This window comes from Anopheles darlingi, chromosome 3 (genome assembly GCF_943734745.1).
Source record: "Anopheles darlingi chromosome 3, idAnoDarlMG_H_01, whole genome shotgun sequence".
Taxonomy (NCBI): Eukaryota; Metazoa; Arthropoda; class Insecta; order Diptera; family Culicidae; genus Anopheles; species Anopheles darlingi.
Window position 1 is genome coordinate 39,315,723 of NC_064875.1, and position 22,042 is coordinate 39,337,764.

At 43.4% G+C, this 22,042-nt stretch overlaps 3 protein-coding genes across 5 annotated transcripts; all 3 read right to left on the reverse strand.

The window, feature by feature from the left end:
- Window positions 1–913: 913 nt before the first annotated feature.
- LOC125957725 (27 kDa glycoprotein-like) lies at window positions 914–2,264 on the reverse strand. Of its 2 annotated transcripts, none has more exons than XM_049690614.1 (6): window positions 2,183–2,264; window positions 1,860–2,112; window positions 1,624–1,787; window positions 1,410–1,539; window positions 1,212–1,332; window positions 914–1,140 (listed from the first exon to the last, which is right to left on the reverse strand). In XM_049690614.1, the coding sequence occupies exons 1-6, from the start codon at window positions 2,232–2,234 to the stop codon at window positions 1,084–1,086; spliced, it is 777 nt and encodes a 258-aa protein (XP_049546571.1). In that variant the 5' UTR covers window positions 2,235–2,264; the 3' UTR covers window positions 914–1,083. The 2 variants fall into 2 exon arrangements, with proteins under 2 accessions (XP_049546571.1, XP_049546572.1); XM_049690615.1 differs by lacking the exon at window positions 2,183–2,264 and having other exon boundaries at window positions 1,860–1,894; window positions 1,948–2,121.
- A 362-nt stretch (window positions 2,265–2,626) lies between these two features.
- Window positions 2,627–4,049, reverse strand: LOC125957726 (27 kDa glycoprotein-like). Its single transcript, XM_049690616.1, has 6 exons — window positions 3,903–4,049; window positions 3,588–3,834; window positions 3,343–3,506; window positions 3,128–3,260; window positions 2,940–3,060; window positions 2,627–2,864 (listed from the first exon to the last, which is right to left on the reverse strand). The coding sequence occupies exons 1-6, from the start codon at window positions 3,952–3,954 to the stop codon at window positions 2,808–2,810; spliced, it is 774 nt and encodes a 257-aa protein (XP_049546573.1). The 5' UTR covers window positions 3,955–4,049; the 3' UTR covers window positions 2,627–2,807.
- Window positions 4,050–9,527: 5,478 nt separating this feature from the next.
- On the reverse strand, window positions 9,528–13,726 carry LOC125957704 (GPI ethanolamine phosphate transferase 3). 2 transcript variants are annotated; one of them, XM_049690572.1, is made up of 4 exons: window positions 13,584–13,726; window positions 13,228–13,483; window positions 10,105–13,167; window positions 9,528–10,037 (listed from the first exon to the last, which is right to left on the reverse strand). In XM_049690572.1, exons 2-4 carry the CDS (start codon window positions 13,387–13,389, stop codon window positions 9,843–9,845), a joined length of 3,420 nt encoding a protein of 1,139 aa, XP_049546529.1. In that variant the 5' UTR covers window positions 13,390–13,483; window positions 13,584–13,726; the 3' UTR covers window positions 9,528–9,842. The 2 variants fall into 2 exon arrangements, with proteins under 2 accessions (XP_049546529.1, XP_049546530.1); XM_049690573.1 differs by having other exon boundaries at window positions 13,228–13,529.
- Window positions 13,727–22,042: the final 8,316 nt, after the last annotated feature.

Below are 22,042 nucleotides of genomic sequence, written 5' to 3' on the forward strand. Positions count from 1 at the left end.
ATAAATCACTATCTTTTACTGTCTTCTTTTAATGAACAAGGCGTTCTTCCTCAAGCTGTTTTTTTTTATTTGTAGCAAAGCATGAATGCTGTATAATTAGCAGTGTGTAAAAGTATTAATGACAGTTTCTATAGCCAACATCCTAGAGTAATCTTTTGCTGGAGAGATAGGGTATTCAGACAAAGGTTATCTCGGACATGAGCTAATCCTACGCATCTCAGCGGTGGATTCGATGCAAGCGCCTCAACACTTTAAAGCATTCGATAGCATTAAAAAACGAGTTCCGTGATTGATGTTGTGTAGTGACTTTAAAGTAAAATCACCTATTCAAGTCACGCAAAGTGATCCCGATTTCTTCCTTAGCGGAAATTAAATATCAATAAAGGGAAGATTTTAAATATGTATTTTATATGTGCTGAATGTTGCAATCTGCCCAACAATTCCACACTTTGAAATTTCTTCCAGTAGTATGTCAGGTCACTGTATGAATATTTCTGAAAAAATATATCCTTTCGGTTATTATTTCTCTTGTAAATCCGTTCAAAAATTTCAGAACAGATCTTCGCAGTTTTGACACACCAGTTATTTTTTAATAAGTTGAATTTCTCCAAGGAATTGATACTGGAAGATAAGGAGGATTGATTTGACTTTAATTTTGCGGAGGTTAAAATAACACAACTCTTGCCAGTACGCACTTTTGTCCTGCTATCTCCTACTAATCGAGAGCATAATATAGCTTGTATGCTAAGTTACCTTACTGATAAGGATGATAGCTTAAGCTTGTGTTTAATTGTTTTTAGAAGTGTTGAGTGTTGAACTACATAAATGAACTAAATGTAATATCTCATTTGAGAGTTGTACTCACTTTTTTCATTTTCTACTCAATGTTCTTTACATTTTCTTGATTTGTTAGCAAGTAATTTTAAAATTTTTAAAATAGTACATGGAACTTATGTTTGATTTAAATTTGTATTGCTTATCAATTTCCTTTATTATGCCTTTTGCTGTTAATTCGCTTCGACATTAGCTTCGCCAACTGTACCGGATCACATCGCATATTGCCCTGAACTGTTGACCTCTGTTTTAAACCTCATCGGTCGAGTTGTTCTGATGCGTCTCAACCTTTGGTTCCTCTTTATTCTGTTAAGTACACAGTAAACGTTTTAACTATACGGTCTAATATTACGCTGTCGTCAGCGCAAGTTACTTACTTTGGCACAAGACGTAAGGCCCAGAATTGCATTCATGGGCACATCGTAGATGCTTATAATGTCCGACAAGTTGCAGGCGTCCAGTTGCTCCTTAGCACACTCCCTGTAATCTGTAATTATGCTAAAGAAAAATTTCACCACAAGTTGTCATATCAGTCCTCTTCTAGAACCATGCATATTGGATATATTTTTCAGTACCTGCAGTGGCCCTGCATCAGTTCGGAAAAATCCAAATCGAAGTTCCATGTCCTCTTTGCCACATCGGCACACATCGACAATTGTTCAAACCTCTGCCGAAAGCACTCCTGGCGTGTCTCGTCTCTCAGTTCTAACGATACACATTCAATTATGCATTACTTGCATAATGAATTGAATCTGGATTAATGCACTGGACTCAATTTTTCACACTTACGGAATAGGATTTCTCCATCGTTTTTACACGCAAGGTCCATGGTTTCCGGAATGCTCTCAATAAAGGTCTTCACAAAATTGAACTCACGCTCCTTGAGACATGGTCTCAAACTCGCTAGCGCACCATCAAAGCATGAGAGGAACGGTCGTGCTTCAGGACAGTATCTATTGGAACGATCAAATGAAAGTTAGTGTTGAAAACTGGAAAACCAAAGCAATATGCCCTAATCAACTCACTTGGTAAAAAATGCTTCTCGAGTTGCGTTTGTCATCTGGAAGAAATCGATTTTTAAATTCTGCCTCACTGTATCGAATCGGGACACACATGTTACGGTTTTTTCTACTGATTCCAGTACCGCCAAGAATGCGGCATTAGAGCCAGTATTTTGTTTGCATTGATTTATTAGTTTTAGCGAAAAACCTGACCACCCCGTTGTATCTATTTCGTCCGGCTCAGAGTTTTCATCGGACAACGGTGATCCATCGCAAACTGGTCAAAGAAATACCAATAGTCTTGAATGAATGGCATCAGCTGATACTTTCAACTGTACACTACTTACCGACTAATAGCGATAACCCGATGAAGAGCAATGTAACACCAGCCTTTAACATTCTAACGACGTAATTATCAACCTCCTTCAGAAGACAATATTCCAAAACTGGATTGTTTGCGAGCGAAGCACGACCTTAAAAAACGGAAGCCGAAACAACATACTGGGGGAGATGCCTCGGAGTCGCAATATAGCCTAATCGAACTGATAAGACAACAACTAGTAGCGATTGCACGAGTTTTTCCATTTGTCGTTGTTTCTGTATGTTGACGAGTATATTTGTGTATATGACTAAACACGCCAAGAGCTTAGAATCCCGCTTTGTAAACTTTTTAAAGCGTGGCTTGTGACATTTTTCGGTACGGTAGAATTTTGTAGTATTGGAAATTCCAGTGCCGTTCAATAACTTTAAATATTAATGACAAATTACGTTAATTCATTTAATAAGAATCCATTTAGGAAATTATGTATTTATTCAAATCATCCAAATTGTTCTCCTGGATCAATTGAATACATTTGATCTTGAACTTTCGAGTCTCGTTTATTGTTTCCTTTCGTTGAATATGCTTTAAGTTAGCTTCAACAATTGTGCCGGATCACACCGACTCTGTACCCTGTACCGGTGCTCTTTGTTTTAAACCTCATCAGTCGTTTTGTCCTGGTGCGTTTCAACCGTTGACTCCTCCGTATTCTGTTAAGTGCACAGTAAATGTTCTAATAATGCAATTAAAACCCCTCGATTAAACCACCGGAGCACGTTACTTACGTTACCACAAGGTGTCAGACGCAGCATTGCATTCATGGACACATCGTAGAGGCTTATAATATCTGATAAGTCACACGCATCCATTTGGTCCTTCAAACACTCTCTGTAGCTCGCAAGTGTGCTAAGGATAGATTCGCACGAGTTAATATTTCAGTAGCTGGCTCAAGCAGGATCACAATCATCGTTACCTGCATTTTTCCGGCGTCAGTTCGATGTTCCAATCATCATTCCATATCGTGCTGTTCGTAAATGTGTTAACACACGCCTGCAATTGATCGCCTTTCTGCGCGAAGCACTTTTTGCGAGTCTCGTCTTTCATTCCTAAAAATACGGATCCAATAATAAATCACTTTCCAGTTCCAAATTTGAATTTGGCATAAAAACCAGCCTTGAAGAAACTTACTGAATATGATTTCTCCATCGTTTTTACACATTAGGTCCAAGGCTTCCGGTATACTTTCAAAAAATACCTTTATAATTTTGAATCCACTTTCCATGAGGCAAGGCCTCGAACTAACTAGTACACCATCCAAACAAGAGATGAGTGGTCGCGCTTCAGAGCAGTATCTGTTGAAACGATCAGTCGAAAATGATTGCACTATCATGCGCTGAACGGACAATGAATGTAAAATGTCATGATTAACTCACTTGGTAAAGAATGCTGTTCGTGTTGCATTCGTTAGCTGCTCAAAATCGGTCTTAAAGCTCTCTACGTCGAATTTTAGCACACATCTTGAGACATTTTCAAACGATTGCATTAATGCCATGAAGGCATCATCGGAACCAGTGTTATTTCTGCATTGTTCACCCAGTTTTTGGAAAAAATCCGGCTTGGTCGGTTCAGCGGAATCGTTCGTTCCGGCGGAGATAGCAAATAATGGAGTTCCATCGCAAACTGTTCAAAGAAATGCCAAACTTCTTGTATGACACATATCCGCTGATGCTTCCGCGTGCACTACTTACCTATTAACAGCGATAATACAATGAAGAGCAAACTAACACTCTTCTTTGACATTCTTACGGTGTAGCTATCCACCACTTTCAGCACACAGAGATTCAGTAAACTAGTCCTGTTGTGAGTAAAGCACGGCGTAAACTGATAGATCCCGACGTGTCACACAGACCGAGATGCCTCGAAATTGAACTGCGACCTTGTCGCACTGATAAGGCAGCGGCTGGGAGGTAATGGGGGGAGTGTTTGCCACTTATACGGATGAAATCATGAATTAAAGAGCCCTTTGAAATCATTTCCTTATCAAATCTAAGCCGGTCAAATCTCGCTTCTCCTCGCTCTGAAGTTGAGAGCGAAAATAGTATCATGCGTACACCAAGCTTACCACAAGACAGGCCACTTGTGATGCTAAATGGTGCTATTCGCTTTAGTGCGTTAGGAAACAGCCCGTAGATGCTCAGAATTTCCTACATTTGTGAGTATTGCAAATTTGTGCTCTAGACATTGTCTAAAGTTAGTTAATACATTAGGCAAAGATTTTTTGAATGTTATTACTTCTGTCGCTCCATCATGGCAAACACATCAAATACCTTTTTGCGTTATCTGCACAGACCCTGTGTGAGTTCAGAAAGATCCCAATTAGCGTTTCAATTGTTCGCAATCGAGTTGAAGCGCGACGCAATTGATTAGCCACCTGTTCAATACATTCCAGACGCGTCTTGTCTTTCTAGTGATCCGTATTCTAGTGATACGAATATAGTAATGAATCATTTCCCTGCTCCTCACGTAATCAGAAAGAGACCCTGACCACACGACTAAATGAGCTGATCTGTATGGACGGCTGAGCATTACTCTCGCAAACTTATGAACACATAAAAAAGAACGGCTCTTTAATACCTGCGCCTTGAGGGTTCCTCGGCAGGTCTACGTAACGTGTATGAACAAAGAAAAGTCAAATAGTTAAGAAACAAATGCTTTTGATAAATTTTAGAAATTTTCCATATAAACGAAACATTCTGTCTGAAAATTGATCAATAGTATGGTTACGAAATGAAACGTCTCAAAATGCGTCTGTCCTTTAACAGAAGGAAAAGCAGTGAATGTTGTCATCAAAGCAACAAAAAAAGCCATTAGTTAATATCAACACTTTAGGTGAGGAACTTTAATTTTTACTAAAGAATTGTAACCATGTGCTCTGCAATATGCCCGAAGGCGAAAGCAAAACATCGAAATCAACATCGAAATCGTTTCCGCCAACCACTCGCCATTGTATTCGATTAATATCCTAAATGGTAGCCAAGATGCACGTTTCGCGCCCTGCACTCCGAATTCAGGGTGTCTAATGGAGTAATAATTGTTTTCAGTCTTCATCTCCCGACACTCACAGCACGCCCCCCGAAATGACCGTCCAGATGATCACCACTGGCCGTGTGTGGCCTCACATTATTTATGAAATTATTCTTTTGACTTTGGGTTGGGACTGTTCCGAACGTTTCGAAATCCTTTCGAGGTCTCGAGACCTCCCAAAAAGAAAGAATGATTCAGTCAGACACGCACCACGCACTCGGTGACTAACCGTGCGCCAGCAAACGGCACATTGAACCGCATCTTCTTGGTCTCTCATGAGTCAACGACGTCAACCGGCAGACAGCGCAGCAAAGAGAACACATTTTTTGGCGAAGGAAAAGAGGAAAAAAGTGCAAACCACCGGTTGATTGGTGGTGGCCACGATGTCAAGAAACGGATTGGCATTTGCGTTGCCTTTTCCTGCCCTCGAACGGATGGACGAACGGCCGAGAGCGACGCAATGTCTGGCAGTAACACAGTCGAGATGCCATCACCCCTGTCACTGCGTTCTAGTAACAAATGCAAGAAAGAAAGAACGAGTCCCTGGGTCGTGGAAAAAGTGAAATGACCTGAGCCCGGGGGGTTATGCTCGCTTCTTCGTTGGAGTACGATCTCGATCCGTCGGTTGCATAATATGGTGCAGCATCATCCATACCGTGATGGAGATGCGGTCGCGACTGATGCGCTGCCGTGTTCGAGGCGAAAGGCAAACATTCCAGATGTTACTGTGCCAGATGTGCTGATTACAGACCATCGTGCGTTAGCGATTGCGTTTGTTTCTCGCTACACGGCGTGCCGGAGATTGAGGATGGCATCCATTTTAAACGCATTTTGATCCGACGTAATCGGATGGCATCTATCCATCCTATCCATCTCAACACTAGAGACTAGGCTGGTTTCTTTTAGTAAAAGAATTTTATAATTTTAGGGATAAAAATGAAGTATTTGAAAACAAAGTTTTTGTTTCCGCTTCATCCAGCAAGCAACCTGATGTCAAGGTAACGATCACGTCATACTCCTGGTGGCCACCTTAATAGCCCAGACAGGAATCGATAAATCGTATCGACACCATCGCTTAATTGAATTTTTAGGAATGCTAAAAGTAAAAAAAAAGCAAGGAATGAAACCACCATCATCCTTCCTCTCCCAACAACCATCGCACGATCGCCATAGATCGCAGATCATTAATATCTGTGACGCGGTTTTTACGCGAACGAGAACGATCCACGCACAGTGGCTCACTGACGGGCATCGCGTTTCCCGGGGTGGTCCCGTGGTGGTCGCGGTCTGGCTGACACATTTGCGGCGAAAGCAGCAGCTCTTTCGGTTTGGGACAGGAAGCGCGCCCTAACCGGCCCCAGATGCTTCTTGCTTCGATCGCATTCCGCCTCGTTGGTGACGCTCTATTTGCAACAGAAACACCGGCTGCGGTCTTAGCGGGGAGGAGTGTTGTTTGTTGACCGGATGGTGCTCTCTTCATCGCTTCACCAAAATCCTACCACCACTATATGACGAGATAATTAATCAATTGCTCTAGCAGCGCGTGTGTCTAGTGTAAGATTTGCTGACAAACTCGAATGAGTGATTGTGCTCACGAGCCGATTAATCATGCGACTAAACTAAGGAACCACGTTTGCGGGATTGACAAAAGGTGGCTTACGGATCGTAGTGAATCGAAATTACGAAACATTACGCGCACGCAAAAGGAATGACCATCAGATGGACCACATCCCGGCGCCTACTACTGATGAACATCAACAGATTGAAACAATTTAAACACATTTTCAATGATTACCATGCCATTCGCTCACAGCAGGCCAGTGGAGTTTATTTTGCCTGGCCGGCGATGTACATTTCCGGTTTGCGCTGCCACGCAGTACGCCTTCATCCGGCTACCATTCCTGCTGACATTGAACTGTGGCAAGGCGAGAATCGAATCGACGATTATTTGTACGACTATTTATTGATCCTTGTCTTGGCGACTCGCGGCACCATAAGGTTCCGATGAAAAAGCCGGTACAACATAGCAGGCAGCAATAGCAAACAGACAGCTATCGTGCCCTCGGGTGCAACAATGTACCAGCAGAATTGTACCAAGCAGAAGAGAAGAGTGCGTTTTTGAGAGCAGCACGCTAAGAGGAAGAGTATGATTTCGCAAAATCGATTAGAAGCGATTAGAATTTAGAAATGTTTTAACCGGGGCGGGGAGGAACGATCTCGCGGAAAACATAACTCATCTGTGGCCACGCGTGTGCTGATGCTGCTGTTGGAGTCGCTAAAAAGGGGTGCAGATGGGATGGTAGATTGGTCGATGATAAAGCGACAAGCGGTGGCGAGATAACCATTTGTCAGCCACCGCGTGCGCAACGACGACGTTTGACGCTTAACGCCATGGATAATGGATGGCCTCTCGCCGCGACTCGTGTGTGATGCATTATCGGTGGACCACCCCCCGGCTGGTCCGAGTCAGGTGAGCACTACCAGGTGCCATCCATTAACCCACTAGACCCTGCGATCCGCAGTGTTAACGTGCGATCAATTTAAGGCACCCTCGCTGCTTTCGATACCGCTTTTGACCTTGATGGGCGAATGGAGATAAATCATCTTTTCATCGATCCTCTTCGATCGTTTAAGAGAAAACGTCTTCATTAAACGACGGCCACGGGATTTCAGACAACAATGTCTAGCTGTTTCCCGTCCCCTTGTGTTTCGACTCTGGCTGTGTCTGTTTTGAGTCTGGTTTGAGATGCATACTCCGTGCACGTGCAATTCTGCCATGGATGTCATGGAGTCTGGGTTTGCACGTCGATGCTATTACAACGGTTGCCTCCCTTACCTATTGTCGCTCTCAGGACCGTTACCGTTCATTCTGGAACGTCCCGGTCGGTTCGCCATGGTACAGTTGGATGGAAAATGTGAAACAAGACTGATCGGCTGTGGCGGGAACGCGCAAAATAGTTGACACAATTGATGGCACCGTGCGATGCATATCGATGCGTGGCATGCTCGTAACCGTGCATCTGCTGGCAGCGGTGTGTTCAACGGTATCATTGCCTTTTTGCATACAAACGCTGGAAGGAATGTTGATAACGATCACCGTGGTGTGATGAGCAACCGTTTGCTAGTTTGGGGTCTGGGGAGTAGTTGAACCACTGTCTGCCTGCTGTAGCGACATCGTTAGACAATGTGCTTTATGTACGGGTTGGCCAAGATGTATGGCCAGGGGCGGATAAGGAATTTTAATTGCTTCTAATCAAAGCGATTTCAGCGAGTGCACAGCGAATCGTATCATTTCCCCTCCCATCGGAAGTTGAGTTATGAAACAGAACCGATAATTGCTAATATGTAAATGAGCAACTTCCTTTTGACGTTCGTGCGTGTCTCTTCTTGGTGGAGATTGTTTCAGGTGCTATGCAACTGAGCTAAATTATCGGTATTTTAGTAAACGTGGGTCTTGAGTGGTGGTAGTTAGTGTTGGGTAAATGGGCTCTTTTCAGTGAGCGGAGTGAGCAATGTACCTCCCTCGCTCTTTACCCATCTCTAGTGGTAGTGCACGTGGTCATTGGTCATGAATTGACTTCATTTGCCTCTCTTTATCAAAACGCCAATAATGCATCACAGTTCGTCATATTCTATTATTTGGAGTCATGATCTCATAGTGGTGCCAATTAGTGATATCATAGTGTACAGCGATGCTTTCGCATTAACTCGAGATTTGTGATCACTATTGCGCTGTTGTTGGTCAACTTAATACTGTCGTACCCTCGATCATTGGATACTGGTATTTGGGCATTTATGGATAGCCTGAGGAAGCGATCATAATGCAAGTCGTTCTCACGAGTTTGTCCACAATATGAGCATAATTTTCATTAGGCTGATAATGTAGAAACTGTCTAAAAAGCGAATAGTGCGTAGTTTTGTATCTATGGCGCTGCATCCCTATGATAGTGCACATTAAACCTAATGTCGTAGGTAGTGGACCACTGCCAAGCCACTATATCTCTAGTAACACTACGAGGACCATGTTTACATTAGATTTATTATATTTCTTACCGTTACTTCCTAAGTATTTCTCAGTATTTTTTATTTGTTGTCCAAAAATGATGGTCGTGCTGCTGTTTCTATGTCGCCAAGTGTAGCCGGCTCGGAAAAACGTAGAATACATGGAGGTTTGGAACTCCACTAAACGTAGAAAAACGTGATTGAAACATCGCCGACGTAAAAGCCGGTTTTGAGAGGCCGCAATGTGATACGTTTTCGACAAAAACCGAAGCCAAACGGCTATTGTCATTGAAATGTGCTTTATTTTCTACATATTTGTCCAACTTAAACAACTAGTCTAGCCGGGAAAAGGCCTTTCCGTTTGGAGCTATATGAATCTTATTTTCTATCGCCTCCATGCTATACTGGGTCTCGTCATACTATCGCGATCGTCACACATCACGAGCTGGGATGGGGGTGGAAGGCTCAAAATTACTTACCATACGCACTCTGAGTGAGATACTGAACACAAGACTAGAGATAGTGTTGAGTGATGATAGGGCGTCATCGTGGTGATGGCTTGAGATGGTATGAGGCTGCTGTTTCTGTGGCTGCCAATGGCTTTATCGCGACTTATTGATGGCCGTTATAAGCGCACCAACGGCGTGATGAACGCGTAGTAGCAGCAAAAATCCCAGATTGATCCCGAAGAAGGCCACATAGCTACCGATACCTTCGTAGATGAAGCGCGGTGCAAAGATTTTCCAAACCATTAAATGCCGGGAGTGCAACGTGCAGGCGAACATGGCACAAAAGATCTGTCCACGAGAAAGAATAAGATGTTAGTGTAGTCATTCGTACATTTAGGAGCACCAAAACACCTACCCGTAACGATTGGAGCAGCAGCAACTGGCAACCGGCTTTGAAAACGGTTCCAAGGAAGAGCTTTTCGTTTTCATATAGATTGAGCTCTCCTTTGGTGACGTCGAAATCGATGGTTGCTGCCGTCGTTGGACTGTTTTCCGTGGGCTCCTCGGTACGGTTCACCGTAACACTGCGATACTCGACACTACCACCGTTGGCTTCCACCTTCCGCACCGCTGGTTCAGCACGCTGGATTGCGGTCTTGCGATTGGCACCAGGAGGTCCAACGCTTTGTGCTGCCGGTCGAGGTGTTGTTGCTGGTTTCTGCGATAATGATGGCCACATGGTGTAGACACAGAACGGTACGAACACCATCAGTGGGAACAGTACCGAGAGCAGGAATGTGACCGAGAACGTATTAAGCAGCACGAGCACCGCCGAAAGGGTGTTGCTGTTATCGAAGTAAAACGTGCGCCCAACAAATGCTGCATTCCAATCGATCTGCGACAGGGTGGGTTGATGAGCGGTCGCGTAGAAGCCAAACTGCTGCAGAATAATCCACGTCAGGATGGTTCGGAACGATGGTTGGATGCAGGTGAGCAAGCTCGATGATTGTTCGTACTGCTGGATCGAAGCAACGATGCCGTAAGCTATGGCAACGAAAAGCACAATTATCAATCCCATCGTACCGTGCGATCCTAGCAGCAATGCCAACAGTACACTTAGGATGGCCGCTGTGGCAACGAAGACGGACGAGTACACGGTTGCTAGACCGCACACGATTGGGATATCGGGTACATCGTTGGGAGAGGATGGGTTGTCACCTCCTGCGTCTCCTCCATTGGCTCGTTGGTTGTAACTGCTCTTCAACTGCTTGTATATCTCCGACGCAACGTTTCGATCGTTGTATAACACGTTCAACATTTCCTTGCGTCGTGGCAACACGAATACGAGCAATGGAGAGACGATGAGGACAATAACTTGTATCACCAGCAATCCATATATCACCCATGCCAGTGCGTCAACGTGAAGCTGCGGGATGCCATTGGTGCTGGTCTTCGTGACGGTAAAGTGGCCACAAGCACACACGACTCCCAGTATGGGACCGTAGCGTGCCAGCAGCACGTGTAGCTTTGTCCCCGTAAGGTTGCCACAGGCTCGAAGATACAGCCGCGTGCATACGACATACACTACCATCGCTATGACGGGTATATAGTCTGCGATCGTAGGCGACCGTTGTCTTCGTTGAGCATCTGGTGTCGGTGCTCCCGGTGCCTTCACCAGATAATCCGTACAATTGGCCTGTTCTTCGCGACAGCGGTTGTAGTGGTGCGAAAGGCGTAACAGCGATAGCCCAAACAGTGTTAAACACAAAAGCTTCACGAACGTGGACTTCTTAAGCAGCATCCATTTCATGTTCCGTGGAATGCCATGCTTCCCGCGTGATAGATTGTAAAGCGCGGCCAGAAAGAATCCTATCAGCACGTACGAAAGAATTTTAGACTCCTGTACGATGAAGCTGTTAGCGAAGAAGACGCACGTAGTAAAGACGAAGGAGGCTCGCGTCACTACGTTGGCCGACTGTCGCAAGTTGGCCAAACTATCCGAGATGGCAATCCAGTTTTGCATCGCCAGGAAGGCTAGTACGGCGATGCTAGCAACGGATGCAAACAGAATGGCACCATGGGAGGCCGAGCTTAGTCCAAGATCACGGTAGATACAATATCCAAACGGGGCGGCTATACCCGTCAGCAGCAGAACGTATCTGATGACACCATCGTGGAACATTGCTGCCAACTGATACGGGGACGAGTTAATGACGAGTAGAGCGATCGCGAAGCAACCCAAACAAGTCACTAGCAGCCCATGGGAGATAAGTTGCGGATCGAATCGAACCCAAATCTCACGACAGCCTTCTAGGATGTCCTTCAAGTAGATTCGCAAATCTTTTGAGAAACTTTCGAAGGCAGCCTCCGTGTAGACGGTGTTTACGCGCTGCGTTAGAATGAGGAACTTGTTGTCCAGTTCATCGAGCTGCTCAACACCGAACGTGCCCTGGCTCGAGTCAGCATACTGTTGGAAGTAGTTCTGGATCTGACGAGCATTCTGCCACAGATGCACCAATGCCAGCTGGTAACGCAAGAACGAACCGACCGGTCTATCGGGCAAGAGCTGGAATCGGATCTGTCCTAGATTCGAGAATGGTATCGGTACACCCATAATCGTCGCTAGCGTCGGCACGAGATCAATCTGTTGCATCACCTGTCCACCGTAGTCGAAGAACTCGTCGCGCGCCAACAGAGGCGTTCCCTTGGAGTACATGAAAAGGAGCGCTTCTACTTCATCGATCGACTCTCCACCGTGATCGCCCGTTTTGGTCATTCCATGATCACCGATCACGATCAACGTCGTCCCATCGGCCATTTGTTCCGTCACGTTTCGAATTACTTCATCCATCTCGCGCAACTTTCGCCTCATTTCATCGTGCAGCGGTCCGTACCGGTGGCCACAGTGGTCAACACCGAGGAAGTGCGCCACAATAATGTCCCAATCCGGGCGAGCGATTTCCTTCGGTAAATGCTTCCGGATTGCGGTATCGACCGTATCGAGATCGTAGATGTTGAAGCTCGGATACTCGTAGGAGCGAGTGAACCGGTTCGGGAACAGCTCGGTCCAGGTGCTATCACCGAGAAACACCGCAGTCCGGTTATGCCGCACCAGCTGATCGATCAGATTGTCTTCATTGATTTCGGGCGAAGCAAAATTCGAGCCGATGTCGATGAACGTGGGCAGACTGCCGGTCGTCATACCCTTAAGTCTCTGCATCGTCGTAGTCGGTGGATCGGCCACGAACTTCAACCGGCGTGTGTGGTCCGGATGTTTACGTAACAACTCCGATAGCACGGGTAAGTTGTTCTCGTGCGGGGCGGGATTCTGGAGGGTCGGATCGAACAAACCGAAATCGTAGCGCAGCGCATCGATGACCAGCAGAATTACTTTGGCCTTCTGCGGAAAGCAAATGCCCGATGAACGATTGACATCGCGCAAGATCGAGGCCACTTTTTCGGTTTCTCCGCAGTCTCCCTAAAACGGAAAAGAAGAAAAATCAGACACCGGCAGAGCTCGGATTTCTGAGTCACAAACCGCTTTCGAATCACACCGGAAATCTTCGTAGTTCACGCAGGAACTGGCGTCGGTGTGGGCGACGCGGGTCAGCAGGAATCCCCGGGAAAACAAGTGCACGCCGGCACTGATAAGCAGGGACAGCCAGACGAGCACGAGGACAAAATTCCTTCCGTTGGCCATCTCTGCGGCGTCTTCCGGAGAACTAAAATCCGGTCTGCCGGTTCAGAACATCGACCACACGCAGTCCGGACAGTACTCTTGACCCGAAAACGCGCTATCAAGGCAAATGGCGCATAAGAGGTAATAATTATGAGATAAAACTGCTAATTAACTGATAAAAAAAGATATCCGGAAGATCTCTAAAAGTTTCCTACACTTTCCGGGCCTATTTTTCCAACGGGAGCGGCGGCGAGTGTTGCTAATGATACTAATTTGCTCTTATCACCGTTATCTTTAGCAAGAAATTTACGAAATTCATTAAAAATGTTCAAAAAACTTTAAAAAAAAACTCTAGATTCCGAACAGCTGTTCGTAGAAGAAGAAAAACAAGAAGAAAACAACATTACAGTGACACGCAGGCGATTTTATGCTCTTTATTTTGAAAATTTTACCTTTTTGTGTAAACAATGCGCATATATTATCGACCATCACTGTCGCCGTTTACATCACTGCGGTTTTAGGAGTCGAAAGTTCCGTGAAACCAAGGGATTTTACTTTCTGTATTTATTCTGTATTTTGTAGTTATTTTTACTTACTGATGTGGTTCCGAAAAAGAAAATCCGTCAATACGCAGTGAAATTGGTATCATGCATGAACCAAATCGTTTATGATGCTGGAAGAAGTAGATCTACTACCAGTGAGATAGTGCAGACCTTCGAGAAGTTTTACCGAGAATCTCCTCCCGCATCTCGTAAGTATTACACCGCATTGTATGTATTCTAGCCATTCTATTCTGAATGGGAGTTCCTCGTTTTTGGCAAATTAGCGGGTGTTTTCGGTCCGCTTTAAAATTGACCAACAAAAATCACCTTTTCCTCATCCTAATATGGACGAGCGCTTTCAGTCTTGACGATCTCCTGGCTGCTTTTCCTCCTCGAAGGGCCTTAAATTCTTTTTTATACTTCATGGTGTACCGCACGTACAATCCTTGACCTCTCGTTGTCGTTCTCTAAACTTTGAATTTTGATCACTCGATTGGCCATAAACCGTTGACCGGGTTGAATTCGTAATAGTAGTACTAGCAGAAGAGATACTTGGAAGAAGGATAACCAATATCATCCAGTCGAGGATAAAGGTATGGTGAAATCCGTTACCCCGGCCAACAGTACGATGACATCTTCGCTGCGGCACACTGAACAATACGACAATCGTTCGGGGCTGCTCATCGAGTCAGATGCTACTCCGTTGGAAGAGCTAGATCCGGCCATTCTAAGTTGCAGTATGCCGGTCATCGTGCTCAATGTTGGCGAAACGTATACCTTTCGTTACCGGGCGTTCCGACGATCATACGCTACACGGTTGCCCGCTTATTAGCACTCAGGAAGGCCGTTTTCGCATCGCCGGCCGGCCGCCGACGAGTAACTGTACGGTGGTTCCACTAGCGGATCCGGCTACTCCGATCATCGATGGCATCGTTGCAGCTCCTCCTTTGGTGCTGGACGTTGGATCGGATTCGTATGATAATCAGGCCTCCTGTTGGAGGTCATTGTAGCGCTGACAACGAACCAACTGGAACGAATCCTTTCCAACGCTTGGTCGAGATGATGGCCACCCAAAATCAGCGTGTGCAGCACCAGCAGCAACAGCAGTACTTGATGCAGTTGCTGCAAATCAATCAGCAAACAGAATCACTGTGGCAGATGCTGATGAAGAACGCTTCGCTTGACGGTAGTCAGCAGGGAAGACGACAACCACAGCAACAGCAGCAGTATCCGGGACAACGGGTACCAACACAACGTGAGCTTCAGCTACACTCGCGATCGATCATGAAGAATGCTTTGCTGCGCAAGAAGATCGTCGAGCAGGGACGGATTATTCTGGAGCAGCAAGGACCTCAGGAACCAATTCCAGCTGTCTACCAGCGGATCCAGTCGATCTATCCTAACGTGCAGCGTAGCTTATCCGATCTGGCCTCCAATAATAGTGCCAATCAGCAGCAGCAACATTCTGGAAGTTTTTCCGGAGAAATAAGAAATGAAGCTGTCACATTAGGATCTCTGTATCATAGAGATCTTCTTAGGTCTTTACAAAACCTTGCCAAAAATTTCAAACCAAAACCTAAAATAGGCTTGCCAGAATCAAGATATAAAGAAGGTCCTGTACGCAGTGATAGGTGTATACATCAGGACTTGAAGAAGCTCTTTTAGGCACTCATCACCTGTAATGTGTATCTCTTCGTAAACGATTTCAGAAAAAAGAAAAAAATCTTCATGTGGATGGCCATCGAAACCTCCGTAAGAAATAATAATTAGAGCAACGATGCGCCTCTAACATAACGCTGGTCTTCTTCGGTGGTCCAATAATTCCGGACCGGGAAAATAATTCATGAAGGGCAGTATGCGCCTGTAATATAGGATACTTACCAGAGGTCAATGTTAGTCTGCAGAACGTAAACGTGCGCGTTAAAGTGTTCGTTACTTCGCTCCGGGAATTAACTGCTAGTTTCTTATCCATTCAGAGACCACTTCTTCAATTCGAATGTAACAAATTACTTTTTAGAGATGTTGATTGGGCCAAAGATAAAAGATTTTCTCATTATTGCACACGTATATTACTCTTCGTTCCGTCACATTTCAGAGCCGAAATCCAGGCATTTCAGGGCCGAAATCGGTCAAGAAAGTACCGGGAATAGTCGATTTAAATCTGACTGGGCTGTCGGATTAAGTTTTTATTCCTAGGTTGGTACAACTGTTCTTAACTATTATGCAAAATTTGAGCGAAATCCGTCAACCCGATTTGAGCGAAATCCGTCAACCTCACTACTGACATCGCCTTACTTAAAAAATGGCTGTAAACAAACGGGTTGACGGATTTCGCTTAAATTTTGCATAATAATTAAGGACAGTTGTACTAGCCTAGGAAAAAAATATTCACTTGATCCGACATCCCAGTCAGATTTAAATCGACTATTCCCGGTACTTTCTTGACAGAATGTATGTTCGACCATGCGTCTCCATTGGCTGCAGCATGCGAACGCGCCGTAGCTGTCCGGTCAACTGTTAGCTTGCGATGCCGGTTGATTTTCAGCGGAAGGACATTGCCGTAGTGGCGTACACGGCAACCGTAAGTTAATATGCCTGGCAAGGCTACTCATTTGAGGATGGTTTCATTGTTCTTCTTGCCATTCTGTACAAACGCGTGTTATTGTGGGCCTCATGAAGCTACAGACTGCCTCGAAAGCAACACCCCAGAAGAAGAGCAGCGATTCTACTGTATCTTCACACGCGTGGCAGTGTGGTGACGAGGTTCGCCCTATCCGATGGAGAAGTATCTCACTGAAGTATCATGTTTTTGCTTACCTCGATCTATCCCCAACATTAAGGTTTTGTGCGGCAAATATTGGTTAATTATCTGACGCTCGCCCAATTTCTGGACCCACGTTGGCGCATCAGCACATGCTCGATGGATGGCTTGAAAGTATGATGCACACCACTCGCAACTCGATGACAGAAGGCAAAGCGATAGCGACAAAGGGAGAGTTCGTTCCGCGCCATTAAAGAATTTAATGTCTTCTGGGACAACCAATCACCAATTGAGTCTCGTCATTGACGAAGTTTAGTTGGATCTATGATGTCCTTGATTACGTTATGACATCCGATCTTCATCTGTTCACTTACTTGCATCGACAAACCGCAGGAGCTCTGGAACAGATCAAAATACCACTTCTTTCTTCATCGCTTTAGAAGGAGAAATAAGTTTTACTTGATTATGTAGCTAACAAACGATTTGAAATATGAAGCTAACAAACGATTTGAATTTTGAAATGGTAATATTTATATTTTATTCATATTTATATTTATAACATGAATCTACAATTCCATGTACAAATGTTGTTTGGTGGTAGGGCTATTTTTATTTATATGTTGTTAAGGCTATTTTTCGATCCGAAACCCTCTTTAATATTTCTCGTATAACTTGAATCTTTTGTTGTGGTATGTTTTCCGGAAGCGATTCTAAAATTTTTTGCAGTTCATTTATGAGTTTTTCTATTTCCTCCAAGCTCCATTCATACCATGGTTGGTTATCACCTTTGAGTCCGAGTCTGTGTTTAATGATGTATTTCACTACTTGCGTCCGATCATTTTCCAATGCTAACTGAAGAATACTTCGACCATTTCGATCGTAAACACCAACACAGTTCATTTCATACGCTTCTACCATCCAAGTAAATTCCTTGTATCCCGACGAAATACTCAGACCCGAAACACAATAGTGACCTGCATTCCATCCATTTTCCGAGTCAATTTCATTCGGGTCAAGCTGTTTCGCGAATATGAGATATTCGAGCATATTATAACACTCAGCTTGTATGCAAAGATGCAACAAATTATTATTTCCTTCACATCTGCTTGTGAGGTATTCATATACTGGCGTTGCTGCCTCACAATTATCATCCCACAGATCTTTCAAATAATTCATTACTAATAGAATCAATGATTTATTGACCTCCAACTGAAGCATTTCAACCAAAAATCGCGTCATCGTCACCCTTCCATACGCAACTGACAGAATGAGCAGATGTAGATAGTCCTGATTCATGGTAACATCCGGGAAGGATTGCATGTTGATTAGCCATTGTATTTCGAACTCATTAATCTTGGCTTCATTAATGTCATCATTTTCCTCATTCTCAAACTCTAATTCTACTCTTGGTAGAATTCCTTGTAAGGTGTGATAATGACCAACGACCACTTTGAACATGTTTGTTCTGTTTTGTCTGATGCATTCCGCCATGCAGACAATCAATTCGTTGTTAGTGCACCTAGCTAATGCTTGGTTCATTTGATCCTCGTGCGCAATCATCAGATACTCGAGTGTTGTGACCGATCTATACATTATTGCTGATCGACAGGCATCTTCAACGATACGATCATCCCCTTGTTCCGTTATATGTTCAATATTTTCTGGCAAGTATCGATGTATTGATTTAGTTAAACAATGTAAAAGATAATCATAATATACATTTAATGGAAGTTGTGCTGCTATTTGACTAAGTTCATCATAACATTCTCTGAAGTGCGAGTATTCGGCGGAATTTCTTATTTCATGTTCGTCTATGTAGTCAATTCCCAGACGACACTTAATGATGTATTCTGCTGTTGTAATGTTACCAGCCTCAACGCTGCTATGGATTACACTCTTCCTGCCTTCGCTAGTGTTGAAGCAAAACTCCTTGATTTTATTCTTGTGACTTTCCGTCAAGGACGAGAGTGGAAAGTCATCTGCTGTGATGTCAAGCATCCGTTTAGTCATGCATGTCAGTAGCCAATCATTTTCAGTGTAGCAGCATCTATAACTACTGAATAAAGCTAAATAGTGGAAGATATTCCATCCATTCTGCTCATTAATGGTCATGACATTGACCATGTTGTGTTTGACCAAGATCTTGGCCATACAACCGAGTCCATATTGTACAGCACGATGTAAGAAATTTGCACCCTCGTCATCTATTTCACCAAGATTGGTGATTTGTTTTAACAGATAGCTGTAAATATGAACAAAATCAAGATTTTCGAAAGCACATCCATCTAATGTGTTAGTTCCCGGTACATAAATATATGACTGATGTGCAATTTTCATAATATCGATTAGAACCTTCCAATCGATGACTACGCTCAATGTTTCACACAAATGTATTATCATAGATTCATGGTTCAGGCATACAGCGAGTGCCAAAAGTTTCAATTTATAAACCTCTTCCACCGACCGATTGAGCGATAGAATCGTTTCAACCTGGTTGACTAACTCTTCTAAATCTACTGACATCGGATTATATCCTCCAGTGTCACATTTTTCAATAATTTCATACAAATTGACATGCTGGTCAATCTCATGAGGATTGAGCATCCATTTGGTAACATCAAAGCTGTCTGGTGAATACAGGCTCCTTGCTGTGCATGCTAACCAATCTGCATCGTAAATTAATGGAGGAATTGCGCCAGGGAACTCACGATGTAAATAGTACATCAAAAATAGGGATCTGCCTTTCATGGCGATTTGGTACCACTCTTTGGCATTCTCTTGGAGTAACAAACGGGCTCTATTTGGTTTTTTTGATTGTTTGTCGGTGGTTAATGAGATTTTAGCTATTTGCTTGATTAACATGCAAAGTATGATGTAATGCCACCATTTCTCTCCAACAGATTTTGAAATCTCGTGAATCGCCCGGAAGCAGAATGTTATGTTTGGTATGGCATCAACGCTCAGGTTTCTGATGTCTTTGAAATCATTGAGACCCAATTTTCGAGCCACAATGAGTTCTACTATGCCTCTCTTTTCGTTTTCCATTGCGAGATGGAGAATGCTTCTTCCTTTGTTATCAAAAGTACCAAAACAATACATGTCGCTAGCTTTTGCTAGCATGTAGCCAAACAAATCCTCTTCATCATCATCATCGTCATCATCATCGTCATCATCATCGTCATCGTCATCATAATCGTCATCATCATCCTCGGCTAATTCTTCAGCCCAGAATGAGCGTTGATTTGAAACACATAAATGGAAAATATTCCAACCCTTTAATTCATCAACAGCCTGGATGTCGATATTGTATCGCTCTATCAAACATAATGAGAATTGGAAAAGTTTGGATGTTATGGCAGGACCAATCATTTTATTCGCTTCGACGTCGCTTATATTCGATGCCAGGTGCAACAGACATCCATATGCTTGACTTGGCTTCATTTCTGCCTCACAATGTATTTTTGAAAACAAATGATCAGTTATCATTGCTAGAGAATAGATAATGCTAGCGCAAAGATTCAACTTGCATGACTCTTTCATAAATCTCAGCATAGATGGTCTTACTGTTGCCACACATATAACCAACAGCGAGAGTATATTTTCATCCAGCACGATTCCAGCTGCTATTCCCTGCTTCGCCCAATTTATTGTATTTACGATATCGTAAGCATTATCTATTGCATCAGACTTTAATAGGCATATGGGATAACCAGATTCATCCCTTTGAATCGAACAGGATTGATAGTCTTTAATTTTCAATCGAGAACAGTAGAGATCAAAAAAATATTTGAACTCAATTTTGTAATCTCTTAGCGCAGCATAAACAGTGCATTTCCAAAGCTGTGCGTCGTTTAAAATGGATGAATCTTTTTCTATAAAGTATTTAATCACAAACATCGAGTTACTTTTCAACGTCAAATCGAAATATGAATTATTTATGATTCTAACTATTTCACTCGATTTTCTAAACGCCTCTTGATGAACTACACTCTCCAGCATCCAAAGCGAATCTTCCGCAATAATATCTTCCAGAATTCCTTTTTCTTTTATCGTCGGCTCCAAATCTTGAGTTCCAAAGTCTGCAGACGACACGTTGAATAAGTCAGTAACCACTTTATCACAAAATTGTTTTATCTTTTTGCAAGCATCGTGTGACTCGTAATCGATTGCCTGATGGCTCAAATATCCCATAACATATCTAGCATATTTTGCGCATTTTCGAATTTTATCTTCACCAGCTGAAGCTACCTGCTCGTAAAGAAAATCTACATTTATTGAGGCCCCATGGTGCAAGAGATAAAATATCAATCGGGGCTTGTCCCTGTGGAACGCATAATCCAAAGCCGTCAAACCAAACAATTTTTCTTTTGCATTAGTTATGTAAGATTTGACGGGATCTTTCAAAAAGTGTGGGCAACCCTCTTCAAAATCATAATATATTGCAATTAGATGCAATGGCGTTCTCTTTCCATCATCTCTTTCATAGATCGAGATTGGATTTGTAGCAAGTAAAGATTTTACTACCGACCAATCCTTCGCAATAATTGCCAGATGTAGTGGATGTGGTTTGGCTAGAATTGCATCAATATGCACTCGCAGCTCATTAAATTCCTCATTCCATAACGGTCCAAAACTAGACACCATTTTCCTTTCTTGTTCATTCCCTTCTTCTATTCGTCGCTTGACAATCCACCAGGCAGCCAAATACTCAGCGAATGTGCGATGGATAAACACTGGAACCCCATTCTGGATTCCATGGACTATTCCAGTTTTTTCTCTGCCTTCATCTATTTTTTTCTTGTATTGCTTTGCTTCTCGGATTTCATTTGCAGATAAGATAATATTCCGCTCATTCTTGTCGAACAACACCCATAATGCCACTAATCCATGGAGCAGTTTCACTTCATCTATCGCCTTCTCAAATCTTTCAATTTCTTGGGGTTTATCTGCAACATTTTTATTCAGCCCAATTTTGTCATAGAGAAGATGTCGGATCTTTACCTTCACAAATTCTTCTATAGTAAACGATGCCCTTGATAAGTGTAAGATTGTCTCAAACAGCTGTCTGTTGAATGTTGTGAAAGAAAGATTGAGGTTTATATTTGCGTTATGATAAACAGGATCGGCAAGAATGTCAGCTGCCATCATCAGGTTTAATGGAACATCACTCATGTCCCCTAAACTTAAAATTATCATGTAACACAACGATTTATAGAAATCAAACACCTCTTCATTGTCAGTATTCCCATTATGCCATTTTACCTTCATCATCTTATACAGGATAGATACTTTATCATGCAACGATAGAGGTTTCAATTCGAAAAATGAGGGATCTGTGAATGTCTTTTCATGTTGTTCTTTGAAACTGTAT